This window comes from Miniopterus natalensis, chromosome 8 (assembly GCF_054644295.1).
Source record: "Miniopterus natalensis isolate mMinNat1 chromosome 8, mMinNat1.hap1, whole genome shotgun sequence".
NCBI lineage: Eukaryota > Metazoa > Chordata > Mammalia > Chiroptera > Miniopteridae > Miniopterus > Miniopterus natalensis.
The window spans coordinates 45,763,967-45,781,404 of NC_142088.1; the positions used below are offsets into that span (position 1 = coordinate 45,763,967).

The following is a 17,438-nucleotide window of genomic DNA, read 5'->3' on the forward strand; positions in this document are numbered from 1 at the left end:
TACCGAGATCAGGAAAACGAGTGAAGATGAGAGGTGTTCTAAGAAGGGAGAGGTTGAGAAGGGGAACCTTTCCTGTTTAAATTCGTGACTTGATAATGACAAACTGAAAGTTTGTTTTAAGGTGGTGAATGTGAGCTGCCTCCCATTGGGCCAGATTCATGATTCTACACAAAAAGGCACATAGGATTCACCTGCGGGGCTGTTCTATGAATCCATACTGTTTCCCAAACCAGCCCCTACTCATCTCGTGCAGTATGGACAAGGGGTGGTTGCGGTGCCATGTTATGTGTGTGAGTGTGTATGTGTCCTTTGAAAACTGTCTAAACTTTTCTTATGGAATCCCTTTTCCCCCAACGACGATCCTAGAAGAGAATCTGACATGAATGTGTCAATGTCACTCTGTAAGACAAACACCTCCAAAGCCATTATGCTGGGAGCCTCATGTTGTACATGATGAGTTATAATCTCTGAAGGGAAGAGGAACATTTTCTGTAGAATGTTTTACCTATTGGGCAAGGATGCCATGACTCATTAACTCTCATTCTTTCGAATGAATCACCACCAATTAAAAAATTAGATGCTTAAGGTTCTTTCTCGGAAATATGAGTTCAGGTGGTCTGGTCTTGGTCCATGCATTGGAATTTTTAAAAATCTTCTCAGGTAATTCTAATATGCAATTAGAATCGAGAATCATTTCATAAACTGCTCATAATTAAATGGGAAAACCAAAACTGTCATTTTGTTTATGTGTTATGAAGTCTCGACATCTAAGCTCACTTAGAATTTTTGGCAGGTTAACTATAGAAATAGATACTATATGGATTTTTATAGTGACAATAGATTATTAGGGCCGTAAGTGCACAAATCAGTTATCTCCAGATTGTAATAAATAAAAAAATTGGTAAACAGAAAAGAAACAAGAATATCCTGAATGAAAAATACTGAAAGCCCAAGGAAGAGATGGAAATGTAGATCTAGAATACATAGAGAAGACACTAAAATGAAAAAGAGAAAACACCGAAACAGTAGGTAGATGGGGAGGAGAAAGGATGCACAACTTAAAATGTTAGTCAATTTTTTATTAATTTTTTTTTTAACTTTCCACTACCCAATTCCATATCTAGGCTTTTGACCAATATTAAAACTAGACAATCCAGTACACTCTTCTTAATTAATTTCCATTCCATGAAAAAATTTAAAGATGAATTATTATATTTCATGTGTATTCTTTACATTTATCTTTTTCCGACAGATCATTTTTCCATGATAGAAATTTACCTTTTAATGGCATTTCAAAGATAGAAACAAAGACAGAACAATTAAATACAAAAACAAAAGCAAAACCTTTATTCTTTTGGCTTGATTGTAATGTGGTTTACCGTTCTTTATGGTAATAGCATTTTCCTGCATGCATTTCACCAACACACTACAAGTCAATAGCTTTAGTTAGAATCTACATTTAATGTTGCTTGTGAAAGAAACACAAAATGTTTTGCTATAACTGGTAATATAATTTCACTACTTGGTTCTGTAGGGGGAAAGAAAAGCTTGGGCGTCATATCATATCTGATGAGTATCTGATGCTTGTGGGTCAATAATAAGATCTATCTGTATAAACAAACACTGGAAAAGACTGATGATTTATTCAATATAAAGACTAGGTGGAAACATCTGACCAAGCAACGCCAAGAACATCACCTGATCCTTCCTTAAGCCTTTCGATGATAAGGCATTACTATCTGAAAGCAAATAAACATTGGACGCAGTCTGATATTGGTTTCACATTGAATTGTGTGCAAAGCTTACAGTACTAATGAAAAAGCGGGAACCTACGCTGCAGTCTTAGTCTTTGTTTCTTATTTTGTGAAGTGCTTTCATTTAAAAGTGCTAGGAACAGAAACTAACAATAGTGACTGTGACATCAACCTGAAGATACTTTTTAATTTCTCCTTTTATGTACAAAAGGCTGAAAAGAAAATAAAATGAACTTTTTACAGTATTTATATTTTCTTAGAAAACTCTAACCATATATTTTTCAACAGGTTTAAGTGACTTGCAACGTGTTTGTACAGTTGGGCTTTTTAACCATAGAGTGTTCGTTCCATCAAGCTTGGAAGAGTAAGAAGCACGAAGCTCTCCTTCGCTGCAGCCTATTGCTTCATGACATGGAGAATGAGGTCTTGGCAGAACACCTGGTGTCACCGTGCCACTGACATATGGCTTCCCACACTAGACTTCTGAACGTGGAAGGAGCACGACACAGCAGCGCAGGCGAGAAACATGCAGCAGCGACAGCTTCAAACTATATTGGAACCAGTTACGTCGTGTTACCTGTTGAAAGCTGGAAACTATACTCGCTGTGGTACATATTTGATGCAATAAATACTGTGCTTAAGTCATCATTTTTGTTTGCTCAAACATGCACCACTGGGTAAAATCACTATTTACAAAGCAGACTTTTATTTTTTAAATTGACATACGCTATGTCAACCTTACCAAGAGCAGAAAATGGCTAACCAATACTGCAGGAAAAAGCAGAATCAACTTTATAAAGTGGTGGCGGGGATGCTTTTTGGTCAATTCGGGTTCTTAGAAAGGACGGATAGAATGCTTTTATTTTATGCCGAAGGGCACTTATCAAAAATGTTATAGTCATGCTGCCGGGACTCTGAATGACTGTGCAATGGTGTGTGTGTATCCATATGTATGTACATACACACACATATACATATGTACATATATACATGTACATATAATGGATTATGTAAAAATAAAACAATTCTTTAATGCTTGTGAATTCTATGGATCATTTACAGGCACATTAAATTTTTTTCTGGATGAGACACCTTAAAAACATGAATAGCTATTTAAGCACCTCAAAAATCTAAAAACATCCTGAAGCAAGAGGTAAACTCTTTCCTTCTGTGATGTGATTTTTTCCACGTGTGAATGAGAAGTGCAGCATGCCTTCATTTAAAATACATCGTTATACAATAGAGAAATGTAAAGATTCCCTACCTTTAATCCCTCTCCCCGAACAGAAACCCATTTACAAAAATAGTCACATATAATAGTAAACAACCTGTGAATTAAAACGAAAAAAGCGATAAATTCACAGCATACATTTTGTAGAAATATGGCAGGTGCGGCAGTTAAACATGAACAGTGGTGACAATTACTATTATCAAGTGTCACGTGTTGAATTTACATAAAAATTTAACTTCCCTCCCCCCTTTAAATTGGTTCCTATAGTCTGAGTAGCCATTACATCTCTGCTCTTCAGCAGTGTCAGCTGGTTGTGAAAACAGAAACCTCCTGTCAATGCTGATTTTCTGGTTTATTGAGTCCCAGTTTGCTGACCAGAGGTCCCTGTCTTGTTAGAGGCACTGACCTTAAGTATACATTTGTAAAAACAGTCAGTTTGGCATAGACCTCCTGTGCGAGTCCTGTTGACACTAATATATCACCACCACAGGCTGTAAACAATTGATCACAAAATGAAATATTCTTTGTTTCTTTTTTACTTTTTACTTTCCCTGATATCTTTCCCTTTGTCTTCCTTTTCTGACTTGTCTTTTTCATATTTGTCTTTCTCCGGTTTGGTCACACTATCATAGGAAGGTGGAGAAGTTGTGGACGGTGTCACATCGGTTTTCTCTGGAGTTGAGTTCTCATTTAGTTTATCAATGAGGATATCTTCTTTGATAGGTGTTCCATCAACTTCTTTGTCTTTGTCTTTCTTATATATAGATGAAACCTTTTTAACGTTTTGCTTCAAGAGGTAACATCTATAAGCCCTCTGAATAACTGTAGCAGACACCTCCTCTTGTTTGCGTTTCAAAGTGGTTGTGATGGGTTCATAGGAGACTTTGGATGGATTCGAAGCCATGAATCGCTCTTCCATCTGTACTCGAAGGGCATCCATCTCTCCACTCTCACCCAAAACACGCTTTGTAAAGGCAAATAAAATGTCGAGGCAGTGGATCCGGTCCCCACTGACCATGGGCAGATCCATGGCAATGAGCTGGACCTTGTTTGGTTTTGCTATGAGAAGAGGAGGATCCAGGGCAGCTGCAAAATCAGACAGCTTGGAAAACTCTATAAACTGGGTCGCATCAGGATCAAACTTCTCCCAAACCTCATAGAACATCTCGAAGTCGTCCTCACTCAGGGGCTCTGCACTTTCTTCAGTGGCAACACTGAAGTTCTCCAGGATGACAGCGATGTACATGTTCACCACAACCAGAAATGATATGATGATGTAACTGACAAAAAAGAAAATGCCAACAGAAGGGTTCCCACAGTCTCCCTTAACTGAGCTGCCAGGGTGATCTTTTTCAGGGTCACAGTCTGGAGGTCCACTATTAAGAATAGGTGCTAGCAAACCATCCCAGCCAGCAGAGGTGGTAATCTGGAACAGGCAGATCATGCTGTTACCAAAGGTTTCAAAGTTGAACATGTCATCAATTCCAACTTCCCTCTTAACATAGGCAAAGTTGGACATTCCAAAGATGGCATAGATGAACATGACCAGGAAGAGCAGGAGGCCGATGTTAAATAACGCAGGAAGGGACATCATCAGAGCAAAGAGCAGTGTGCGGATCCCCTTTGCCCCTTTGATCAGACGCAGGATTCGGCCAATCCTGGCAAGACGGATCACTCGGAAGAGGGTAGGGGACACAAAATATTTTTCTATCAGCTCAGCCAGAAACATGCCTGTGGAAAACCAAGAGACGACAACAAAAACAGTGTTATATTTAATAGCAACACGTGAAAATTTACATTGCTAAGATAAACACTAACTAGTTTTACAAAATGTGACCATGAGAATTAGGTCTATACATACATTAATACACACACATACATGCACAAACAATCTGCAATATTTGTTCAGCAAACTAAAACTGGTATGTTTGGTGTTATAACATTAACACCTATTTACACATGAAAGCATTAATAGCCATTTTTCCTAGTTCATGAAAAACATCTATCAAAAGACATACTCAATCACTGAAGGTCTAAATATGTCACAAAGTACAGGGCAGACAAGCACAGAAATGGATTTGTATTTCTAAAATACTAGTTTTGGTATTTGTGTGAGAACTAATGGATAAAGCATGTGATTTTTGGATCAGGAATATGTGAGTTCTTACTCTTCTGAGATGGCTGTGATCTGTTTTATTTGGGAGGTGATAGACTGGTGTACAGGGGAGAATATGGGCTTTGGAGACACACACACTTGGGACTGAATCCTGGTCTTGATTTTATGTATCACTAAATGGTGATAGTCTCTTGGTTGTGTGTGTGTCTGGTTTGTGTTGTTATTAAACTTAACATTTACTGAACCCTTTCTTTGTGCTAGGCACAGTGCTAAGTGCATTCATTTGAATAATCTCATTTAATCTTCACAACAACACTTTACAGAAATATTTTTTAGAAACCAAGGATTGGAGGAGAGGTGAGGTGACCTGCCATTGGTCACAGGGCTGGTAAGTAGTAGAAATAAGAAGACTCCAGGCCTGGTATGTATGACCCTTGAGTCTTATCCTTTAATCCTTTATTGCTACCACATAGCACTTTTGTGAGGATTAAATGAAATGGGACATTTTTTCAAAGTTCCGTTTTACCAGAGAAAGGGTGTAACTAGTGCAATGCTATTTTTCTCTCAATGTGTATGTTCTTACTCGAGTAGGCAGGCCCTTGTCTTAAATCTGTTATATTTACTTGTAGTACTTCATTTAATGTTCCATACATAAATAATTAATGTGTATTAAAGATAATGAATGTTTTGAAGTTTTGAACAAATTTCTGCTTCTGAAGTATATCACAAACCAAAAAACACACAACCTGAAATCAAAGATAACATGAAGCTTCTATGCATGTAAATATATATAAACACACATGTGTACTATTCCAATTATCAAGGAGATCTTATTTATGGAATATGTCCAGAGACTTATATGTGCATGCATGTATGAATTGTTCATTCAAAGCAAATACTTGTCTATACAACAGCAGTATTACTGATTATTACGCCTTTGTTGCAGTTACTGTCTTCTAAAATAAGGCAAGATGATAAATGAAAGCCAAAAATAGAAATTCTTTTTTTTAGACATAATTTCATGCACAGCATGCAATTAGGGAAATGATAAGCTGAAGAATGAACTGTTAAATTTTAATTTGTGATTTCTGGATGAATGAGAAAGATTCACTACTAACTTCCTTAATTGAGTAAAAGCACCTCTTCTTACCTACAATGGATAGAATGACCACCACAAAATCAAAAATATTCCATCCAATGGTGAAATAGTAATAACGAAGAGAGATTAGTTTTAGCACACATTCTCCAGTGAACAGAACAATAAACACCAGATTAATCCAGTAGAGAATGTTTGTCATTTCTTGACTCTGGTCATCAGTTTCCACCATCATGGTGACCATGTTCAGGCAGATAAGGATCATGATGCTGATATCAAAGACTTGTTTGGTTACAAAATCGAAGACCATTCCTTGGAATTTGTTCTGGAACAAAGAATATGTAAAAATTCATATAGAAACTGGAAAAAAAATCAAGTTCAACTTATCTGATTTTAACACAGCAATATGAAAATGCAGCTTTTATAAAAACACACCACATCTGTTTTATACTTGGAAGAATTTGATATATTGGTACTCAACTGTCTCCAAATGTATTCATTTTATTCATACTGTTCATGATACCAGATTTTATAAACTGACTTTATGTTAAGAATCACTGATTATGTTCTCAGTGTCCAGAACATCATCATGTCTATGATGGATAGTCAGTAAATATTTACAGTTACAATAAATCTGTCATCCCATGTGTTGGGGGTAAGAATCAAAATTAAATTTGAAGATCTGACAAATAAATACTTCTCCAGCTTTTTCTGTCATGGCTGCCCCCCCCCCCCCCCCGTTTCTGCCTTTATATTCTCTCTCCAAAGCCACAGCATCTTAAATTCCACTTTAAGGTTTAGCTGAGATGATTTAAAATGCCGGGGTGCAGCATATGCTGGAGGAAGCTATATAACCCTGGAGGCCTTGTTCACCAAAGATTTATGTTCTAGCACTTCATCCTGGCCCTTGACAACAATTAAAAATTCTTTGTACCTCAGATGCTCCCAGGATAGTTATAGACGTCTCAGAAATTTCCCATTCTCTTGCCCTTTGTTCTTACTTCTTTTTTGAGAACATTAAAGTCAATCAGTGGAAAGAAATTCCTCTGATTCCTTTTGCATTTTATATTATCTTAATTTCTACATCTAACTTTTTTGATTTTTTATATTTTTAAATCCTCATTCAAGATGTTTTTATTTTGTTTAAAGAGAGTGGAAGGGAGAGAGAGAGAACATCAATGTGAAAGAGAAAAACTGATTGGTTGCCTCCCGTACACACCTTAACTAGAGCTTGAAACCACAATCTAGGTACGTGCCTTGACCAGGAATCAAACCCACAACCTTTTTGGTGTCTGGGATGAGGCTCCAGCCTCCACACTCATCACTGAATGGCTCGGTCCCTGATCCTCTCTACATGTACCCTTGACCGTTCCTGAGCCATATCCTGTGCATCTGTATTCTACATTAATTCCTTTATGAAAACCTTTCTCAAGAACTCCTGTTTTGCTTTAACTTATTCTCTCAATCTTAAGAAACTTTATCTTACTACTTTTTCTGAATATTTATTCTCTCTCAGAACCTTCACCTCCTTTTCATGGTCAAATTCTACAAACTAGCACCTCCAATTTTCTCTCCACTCTCGTGCCTACTTCACATCCTGCAGGATGCTATTATTCATCCAGATTCTGTGAGGCAGAAACTCTGAAGTCATATTTGTTGCTTCTTTCTTCACTTCTCATATTCAACGCCATGAAAATAAATATTTCAGTTGAGAATAGTGACATTGGAATTAGTGAGTAGTAAACACAGGGTTTTCTGAGTTAAATGAATGAAGGCAACCACTATGAGTCTGAAGAAATCGATCTTAATTAAGCAATACAACACAGTATAATGAAAAGAACAGCATGGCAATGTGAAGAAGAGACTTTAGAGGCTGGTAAAAGAAGATTAGAGACAAAATAACAGCGGGCCATAGACAAGAAGGTGAGTCCATAATGTTGGGTGATGCCAAGTAGGTCTGGAAAACGGGAGATCAATGAGCCAACAAGAAGACTCACTGGGAGGCAGCTGTAAGTGTAGGAAAAGGAGGGCACGTAGATAATAAAGATTCTAAAACAGTTGATGTTTTGTGAAATTATTGGTTCCAATAATGTAAATGAAAGTCTTGTAAATGCATTTGGAAATACAGATTTAGGTCCTATGGGATGTCAGACTGAGAGGATTTTGGAGTTGTCAGAATTCAATGGGGCGCTGAAGCATAGATTCATTTTTGAAAGATAATTAGACTAGACAAAAAAAAGTGCTGAGCATGAAGCCTTGGGCACTTTCATATTATAAGAAGAGGTAAATCAATGAAGGAAGAGATTGATTAATAAGGCACTGTAGCCCGGCTGGCGTGGCTCAGTGGGAACGTACTCTGCTTTTCTTCCCATCCATTCCAACTATATTATTTCTCAAAGACGAGGCTCAAACTGTACATTCCTTGTTTTATCCAGTAAGGCTACCTGCCTTCTCTGAGTTTGTGGCCAACCTACAAACTGAACAAGGGCATAGACACTTTCATATTATCACCAGTCAATTCATAGAATCTTAATTCCTGGAGGGGAGGAGTTCTGAGACTTAATCACTGAGGTTTTTCTTGAGGAGTGATAAAAAATTCAGGGACTTTCCTGACAACAATTCCCTGAAGCAACTAAATAGAACCTGTAGCAAATGGCAAACATATCATTGGAATAGCCATAGAAAGTCATAAAAAGAATCATGTTATCCGATTTAGGGGCAAGATGCTAGGGGGAAATATGTGATTTTTTTTAAAAAACAGAAAAAAACAAAATCTGTGACTTGTTTCATTAATGATTCCATTCAGTCTGCAGAATTAGACAGAAAATGGGACATATTTGAGATGTACCAATTATCCCAATCAGCCCCCACTACACTCTGAGCATATGCAATATTTTGACACTATATATATATATGAATGTTTTCTTCTCTACATTATTAGAAGCTCTTCAATGATATCAAACTTATGAATACTATTGGCATAGAAGTCTGACATTTTTATTTATATATATATTTATATGTCTGTATATATAAAATATATATTTATACATAGTGCATATATAAAATACATATACTTAGGCTATTTGGTCTAGCTAGTCACATCCCTAAGGTAAAACTTTGTTTTGCAAATTCAAAAAAATACTAGTATCTAACAATCTGAGCTGTGAAAATGATGGATAACATAGCTTTTACTGGTGATGAAAGTGTTATTCTTACAGCAGGCCGAGGGATGGGTTTTTGTGGTTTCTTTGAACCCAACTTTTTCATTGCATTATAGTATTTCTTCTGTTCTTCTGTCATAAAAATGTCTTGACCTCCAAAGTAAATAAATGAAAAAAAATCCTTGTTAAAATCATGTTCTTTACTAGTTATATAATCCATCTTAGTAACTGTGTGAACATTAGCCCCACATTCTATTCTAATGTTGCTAATTAATATCTGCATTTATAGAGATGCATATATTCAATACATGAATTGTGCCATATTAGTCAGTCAGATTTCTATACTGGAAATAGCAATACATGCTCTCTTAATTATCAATTACTTAAAAACTTTTAGCTAAGTAAGTTTCTCAAAAGAATTTATGAATTTTACACTTTTCTTTTCGTTGACTGCATTTTGGAGCCAAAAGGAAACTATGACACGTTCAGTTCACATTTTAGAGCAAAGATGATGTTTTAGTATACTTATCTTCTTTTTCTGTTGATTGAAGTTATCGATGATGACACCAATAAAAAGATTCAGAGTAAAGAATGAACCAAAAATAATAAAGATAACAAAATAAAGATACATGTACAGATTGTCTTCGTACTTGGGTTGTAATTCTACCTACAAAATATAAAGAATGATAGCTATTAGACCTAATACTTGTTTCATAAAAAGGACATCAGTGAATTTTCAATTTTCAAAGCATGTCTCAGTCACTGGGAATAAAATTAATTTCACCCAATGAATGCCAAGATTATGAATGCACTTTATAAGCAAAGACCCCCACCCAATAAGGCATGCAAAGTAAGGATTTCCTCCTTCAAAAGAAGAGATGTTATGTTAAAACCTTTAAAATTTACTCTCCCTGACTCAGTTTCCTCACCTGTAAAATTGAAATAAGAAAACCTAAACCTCATATGGTAGTTGGAAGTTTAAATATAGTAGTAATATATAAAAGTACTTAAAACAGTGTTTGGTCAATAGTACTATAATAGCTAAGTATAAAGATTTGATTTGTATTACACATTTCTTTTGATAGGTATGTGTGGATATAAGTACATCAGTAGGATCTTTTCAATCTGAATATGAGTCTATTGATTCATCCTACTAAATAGGCCTTAAGCACTGGTTCTGTATGATACCTTCTCTTGTCCAGCACACTTTTGATCAAAAAATGTGTGATAGGTGGTTTGTGCTTTGGCTGTAACCTACAGCTCAGATCTTCAGGATATTGTTTGAACCAACTAAGTTAACCAGTCACAGGAGATAATGGATGCAGGTAATGACCTATTGTGTCATGAAATCACTTTAGAGACTAATGGCGAACATGCGTTTTGTTTTTCCCCCCTAATGAAATAGAGTAAAATAAGAAATATTATAAAAACACCTATTCTTTGGTGAGACTTTTATTCCATTTATGTGTGTGTTGTAGAAAGTATTATAAAATGATATTTTTAAATTATATACAATATGTACAATGTAAATGTAAAATATAAATGTAAAATATAATAAATTGTTATAAAGTGAATTTTACAACCCAGGACATTGTCAAGACCTCAGAAACCCTTGGTGTATCCTTTCCCAAACATAAATTCTACTATCCCTGCTAGAGGTAATCATTATCTTGACTTTTATGGTAATTATTTACTTGCTGTGAATCTTTTAACATATTTTCTAGTATCTAGCATGGCACTTGGCACTTAAAAACTTGTTGAATGAATTTGAGATGAGATTTTATTTTTGGCTCTGATAGTTATGGTCATTTGTGCACGAGAAGCCCTCACAGGCGCCTTCTTCATCTGACCAGGTTTTACCAGCTTTGGATCTTCCCTGTAGTAGAAGGGGTCTGGTTAATAGAGGAAAAAACAAGCAGAATACAAAGCAAACAAAAACCTCAATAGTGCTTCCCTCTAAAGAAGAAGCAAGAAAATAATATTTTATTTTTGTAATATAGATGTGCTTTGTAAATTGACCCAGAGTTTCATTTTATTGATGATATCATGAAAATATAACACTGTGGAAATACTCACTGGAACAATTAAGCAATTTTCCCTCTAAGTAGACTTACATTTCGTGAATCGACAGCTGCATACATGATATCCATCCATCCCTTAAATGTGGCCTGTAAAAAAGTCACATCATTTAATCTCATTTTCCTCTGCAAATTATAATTTTAGAAAAGAAATTAAGCATCAGATTGATAGACCAAGATTCGTTCAAAACAGGTATATACAATAATTTAGAATTAATATCTAAACTTTTGGGGCAAAGTTTTATAATATATGCTTTGAAAATGTTTCAACTTTATACTCTTCTATGACATCTTTATATACATCTTTCACATCTTTAATTAAATCCTCATAGATTATAACAATATGCTATCATAAAAGCAATTATTAACAACCTTTCTATCTGCTGTGCTTATAAGAATATAATATGAAATTTGATGAAATAATTTAATGTATGTGGTAATAGCATCAGACAAGTTGAAAAGTATTGTGTGTTTGATCTTAATGCTTTTTTTCCTGTTTTCTGTTTTAAAAGGTACTATCACTAATCATGAATCATGATGGTTTGTACCTAAAAATCTCCTCAATATTGTTGAATATACTATTTTGAGGCACTAATCTATAAGAAACAGTTTTGTAACCTGAAATCAAACATTATATTCAGCTGCAATGTACTCTTTTAAGTATTTGTGTTTTTCTGTGTGGGCATAGTAATCCTGAAAACAAAAGTGTTGTCCATTTTTTTTTTCAGTCCTTAGTGCCACTAAATCTTTCCTTCCCTCAAATATTCATATAATGTTGGGAATTGTGTGGGTGGATCATCTCAGGGAGCATGTGGGCATAACTTAGGGTGGTCATTTGAGGAGCTGAATGAATTTTTATGAATTGATAGTGACATAATAGACTTGATAGGAAGGTTTTCATTTGCAAGAGAGCAATCTTCCTATCTGTTCAAGCAGCAGGCAGGAAGATGGGAATGAGGTGGCAATCTGCGTGAAGGATGTAAAGATGCGGAGTTTGGTTAGGGTGGTGGTGAAGGTTGGGGAGGTGAAGACTTGACAAGGGTATCTCCACTCTCAGGTGCCTGAGAAAGAGCACAGGAACCTACCACTCCCCACACACACCTTTCCAGCCCCACCCTAGGGCCTGTGCCTCTTCTTTCCTAAAGCAGAGACGGGGGCAGTCAATGGGACCCACATAGAAATCTCAATAACAAAGTACTTGTGCTGGGGTCTAATGCACGGCCTGGGAGATTATAAACTTTGCAGAGCTGTCCATTCTCAGCACAGTGAGGGAAAGCTAGTTCAGTAATTTCTGAGAAAGAATCGATGCAGATGGGCCTGAAGAAGTATATATTTACAAATACAGAAAAAAATTTTAGATTCATTTTAATAACACACCACAGAGAACAATAAAATGGTGACTTACTACTTGAAGCAGAGAAAGATATCCAAGTCCTACGTTATCAAAGTTCACTTTCACATTTTTCCACCTGGCGGTTTGATTGCTCTCTATGAGGGCTTTGCATTCGCTGTAGTTGTTGACCACGCTTACGTCAAACATTTCCCCAGTGGTGTAGTTAATACAATGATAAAACTTGCCAGCAAAGAGATTCACTCCCATGATACTGAATATTAGCCAAAAGATCAGACAAACCAGAAGGACGTTCATTATGGATGGAATGGCTCCTAAAAGAGCATTGACGACAACCTGACGTGAAGAAAAACACAGGTGAGGGGTCAACAACATTTACTTATTTTTACCGATTTTTAAACACTATGAAAAGAACAACAGTCAAATGATAGAAAATATATCTGTTCTTAAAGTTAAATATTGGGCAAAAGCTAGTTTTCTGGAAACTAGTCTCCAACTAAAATTTTTAATTATATTTCAGAACCGTATGAAATAAATAGCATGTTGTGGAATGCTTTGCCAAGAGGTGCGGCTATATGCCTATCCAATTTTCATCGAAGAATGGGACTAATTGTAAATGCAAAGAATAATTAAGAGTACAAATAGTGACATGACCACAGAAGCAATGTTATCATGTAAATGTCACAATTTTAAAAAAGCATGCACACCATAAAATTTACTCTCCCAAATTTGAGAGTAAAAGAGAACACTTGGAGGGTCAGTTTCCAGGGTGAAAGGAAACATTAATGATAACTATTCTGAGACAGCAAGTGTAAGGCAGAGCTTTCCCAAGCAATGTAGTAGAGGGTCAGCCTACATATAAAAACTCTGGAGCAAAGAGGTTGAAGCATGGAGACTGAACATGTGCTGAGGAGAAAGAGTTTGGAAGTCAGGAGATCGGTGTTTTAGTTTGTATCACAAATTAGTTATGCACCTTTGAGCAAGTTATTTAACTTTTCTGGCCCAGGGATCCTCCTTTGTGGAATCCCTTTCAAAAATAAATGAAAGTAAGTTTTAAAGAACTTATTACAATGTTAAAGTACTCCTAGGATTTCAACTCTCATAATTCAGAGGCGCTTAGACTTGACTTTTAAGTTCACTACAATGAATGCTCACAAATGCGAGGAGATATTGTTTAATACAGTTATAGCTTTCTTTTTAAAAGCTGGGCAGCAAAAAAATAACACATGTGTTTCCCAAGACAGTGAAATCTATGGAAGGATTAAAGATTTAGGTTCTTATATATGCAAATTCGATAGAGAAAATATGAAAATTATTCTAGTACTGAAAGTTTGATTCAATTTTTTACAAGAAAAACCACTACTGCAAAAACAGCAATTTTAAATTGGTAAAGTGACAAGAATTTAAAGGCTAACAATTCCTTTCCATGCAACCTTGTGCACACAAACACACAGACACACATTTACCCACACTGTTCATTTCTGGTGGTGTTTGCAACATTCGCAGAAAGCCCCTAAGTAACTATTTTCAAATATTGCAAAAGGCATAATTTTTTTTTAAAGTTCCTTTTTAAATAGCTAAGTCCACTAGGACACAGCTTCATCACTTCCTCAGTGCTGAAGATATGTGGTCTCAGATTTTGTGCCCCAGCGATGACAAATGACAAGCACAGATTCCTCCCTGTTCTTTGTCCCACCTTTCTAAATGAGTGGTAGATTTCCACAGCTGACCTACTTTCAGCCAGCTCAGCCTGTGTTTGAAACCTAAGAGGCCGGATTTGGACTTTGACAGGCTCAAAACACATCAGTCATATGAAACAATGAAGAAGTGATGAGACATGATTTGGTGGTTTTAAATTGCAGTGAGTGGGATTTCCTGTACATTTACAAATGGAATAAACATAATTAATCTTGACTCACAGCAGAACTCTACACAATATGATAGAGATTTCCCAGAATGAAAAATCTAGTAAGAAACAATCACTCAGGCATTATATTCCGTGGGTGTCCACAACAGTGTCAAGTTTATGGATGTCTGACAAATATTAATGATTGATTGGTTATGTCAGTATGAATGGAGAAGACACAAATTCTCCATGGGTATGTCATTTGTAAGGTACAAAATGCCTGTCTGTTCTTAATTATAATTCCAACAAATTCTAAAGCATTTGGTCTTACCCTCATGCCTTCAAACCGGGATAAGGCTCTCAGTGGCCTCAGAGCTCTTAGTGTCCTGAGGGATTTGATGGCACCAAGTTCTGAGTAACCCAAGGCATTTGCAGTTAAGCTGACCAATGAGACCTATACAGAAAAAGCAACATGATTTTCTTATTTACAGGCAAAAGTGCTTACACAGTTCAGCCTTGCTCTATGCAATAAACTGGTAATTCTCAAACCACAGTTGGTAACAAAATCACCTGGAGAGCTTGTTGAAAACACAGATAGATCCCTTGCAGTGTCTGCTTCAGTAGGTTTGGGGTGGGGCCTGATCATTTGCATTTCCTAAAGTTCCCAGGTGAATCTAGTGATGGTGGTCTGTGAGCCACACTTTTAGAACCACTATCAAAACTTACAAAAAAGAAGATATACAGGCTCTCTTTTTCAAGATTCTTGACAAGAACGTTTTTATAAATGAAATGTGAAGCAAGAAAAATAACGACACATATGCAATCTTCCCCTAGGTAACTATAAAACTTTACCATTTTTCATATTATTAAGCAGACCTGAAAGGGAAATTAAAATTTGGTACAAGCCCTGGGTGGCATGACTCAGTGGTTAGAGCATTGGGCCGCACACCGGAGGGTCTCTGGTTTGATTCTGGTCAAGGGCACATACCTGGGTTGCAAGTTCAATCCCTGGTCCCAGTTGGGGTGCATGGGGGAGGCAACCAATTGATGTGTCTCTCTCATATCGAAGTTTCTCTCTCTCTTTCTCTCCCTTCCACTCTCTCTACAAATCACTGGAAAAAATATCCTCAGGTGAGGATTAACAAAGAACAAAAAAACAAAAAAAACCCTGATACAAGTACACAAGTAACTATGCAAAACACTGGTGAATCTCAACATAAACACATTCAGAAAGATCAAAGCTTCTAAACAGTGGCTTTTGTCTTCATGTAAATTTTAGTGAGAGGATATAAAATCATTAATTAGCTCAAATTAATTTATAAAAGCTGAGATTTTAATATAACTAATCAGAAATTACCAAAACAATTTAGTCATGTATACAAATGACTAATGTAGTTAATAAAAGTTTTAAAATCTCAGCTGAAAAAAGAAAGAAATAACTGTCAGGTGGCACAGAAATATCTGACATCCTTTGAAAATATACAGAAAACTCATTAAAACTATATAAGCTAAGAAAATACATATTCTCTTAAAGTGCACCTGAATTTCAAAAGTAGATAAATAAAAATAGATGTATAATATAGTTTTAAGGGTCTGGTATTAATGGATATTTTTAAAATATATTTTTTAAGGAAATTAAGTGAAACAGAACAATTTTACAACAAAACCTGACTTATTCAAACTAATTTTGCACATGTAATCTAAAATAGAAAAACCTTTAAATTTGGAATAAAATTGAGCTATAAAAATATTTTAAGTGGTTTATATATTTTACCCAAAATCTAACATTTTAGGCTTTGTTAGTCTCCCCTTCACAGATAATTAAAAAATAAAGTTCCTAATTGGTCTTTTGGCCTCTAAATAACCCCCATTTTATTCCATCCATCATTTATACCACCACCAAATATCTTTCCCTCAAAGAGTGAGTTTTTCTTGTCACTTTCCATAGAAAATCTCCAATGGCTTATTTTTTACTAAATTATAGGTCTAAATCTCTCTGGATGGCATCTCAGGTTCTTCAAGCTCTTCCCCACCTTCCCTTTCTCATCTTATCACCCAGTGACAGAACGCTTTCCCTCACTCTGCGGCACTGCTGGCCTCCAGGGCCACTTGTTTCTGGAACATGCCCTGTTGGCGTGCACAGTGTCCGAACATTTTCGTGTCCCTCCCCCCATCTGAACGCGCTGACATTCTTACTCCTCACACTCGGGCTCACACAGCGCTGCCCCCATGAAGACTTTCCTCTCCCTCAGTGCAGTGAATGGACTTCTAATACAAGTGTCATCTTCTAGTCATAGACCTGTCTGTCCTCACCATAGGCCCAGAAAAATGACATCCAAATGAGTATCTTTAGTAACAAAATAGATGATCAATAAATATATTGATGTAAGGCAAAGTATTGATTAATGATTAATATTATGATTAATATGATCATAATAGTTACTTTTTAAATCTAAGAAGGTAAATATCAGGATATGTTAAGTGATATGTACACCAGCTGCAGGACAACTAGATTTCTCTTAAGAGTTTCTTTATATTCAGGTAGTATTGACTTAATGCTTCTATTATTACATAGCTATATTAAATATACTTTATTATAAATTTACCAATCTATCTTAACCACATACAGAAAAAGTGTCATCTGTAAGTTTATTATGTAAATAAAAGAATGGTATAGTCTTGGTATATTTTTCCATTGTTTGTAATGTCCAAACATATGGGTTTTAAATATTATTTATTGTCATTTTATTGCCAGAAATTTTTTCATGTAATTCTGCATATAACTTTATATGTTATATTTAATAG

At 35.8% G+C, this 17,438-nt stretch overlaps 1 protein-coding gene across 4 annotated transcripts in view; it reads right to left on the reverse strand.

The window, feature by feature from the left end:
* Positions 1 to 2,416: 2,416 nt before the first annotated feature.
* The window catches only part of SCN2A (sodium voltage-gated channel alpha subunit 2), a 79,126-nt gene continuing 64,104 nt past the window's right edge, over positions 2,417 to 17,438 (reverse strand). For all 4 annotated transcript variants that reach the window (XM_016198460.2, XM_016198615.2, XM_016198536.2 and 1 more), the window contains 7 exons: positions 14,965 to 15,087; positions 12,842 to 13,123; positions 11,473 to 11,526; positions 9,888 to 10,025; positions 9,414 to 9,518; positions 6,252 to 6,522; positions 2,417 to 4,716 (listed from right to left, as the gene is read on the reverse strand). In XM_016198460.2, the coding sequence (XP_016053946.2) occupies positions 3,521 to 4,716; positions 6,252 to 6,522; positions 9,414 to 9,518; positions 9,888 to 10,025; positions 11,473 to 11,526; positions 12,842 to 13,123; positions 14,965 to 15,087 (2,169 nt within the window). In that variant the 3' untranslated portion in view covers positions 2,417 to 3,520. The remainder of the gene's footprint in view (positions 4,717 to 6,251; positions 6,523 to 9,413; positions 9,519 to 9,887; positions 10,026 to 11,472; positions 11,527 to 12,841; positions 13,124 to 14,964; positions 15,088 to 17,438) is intronic.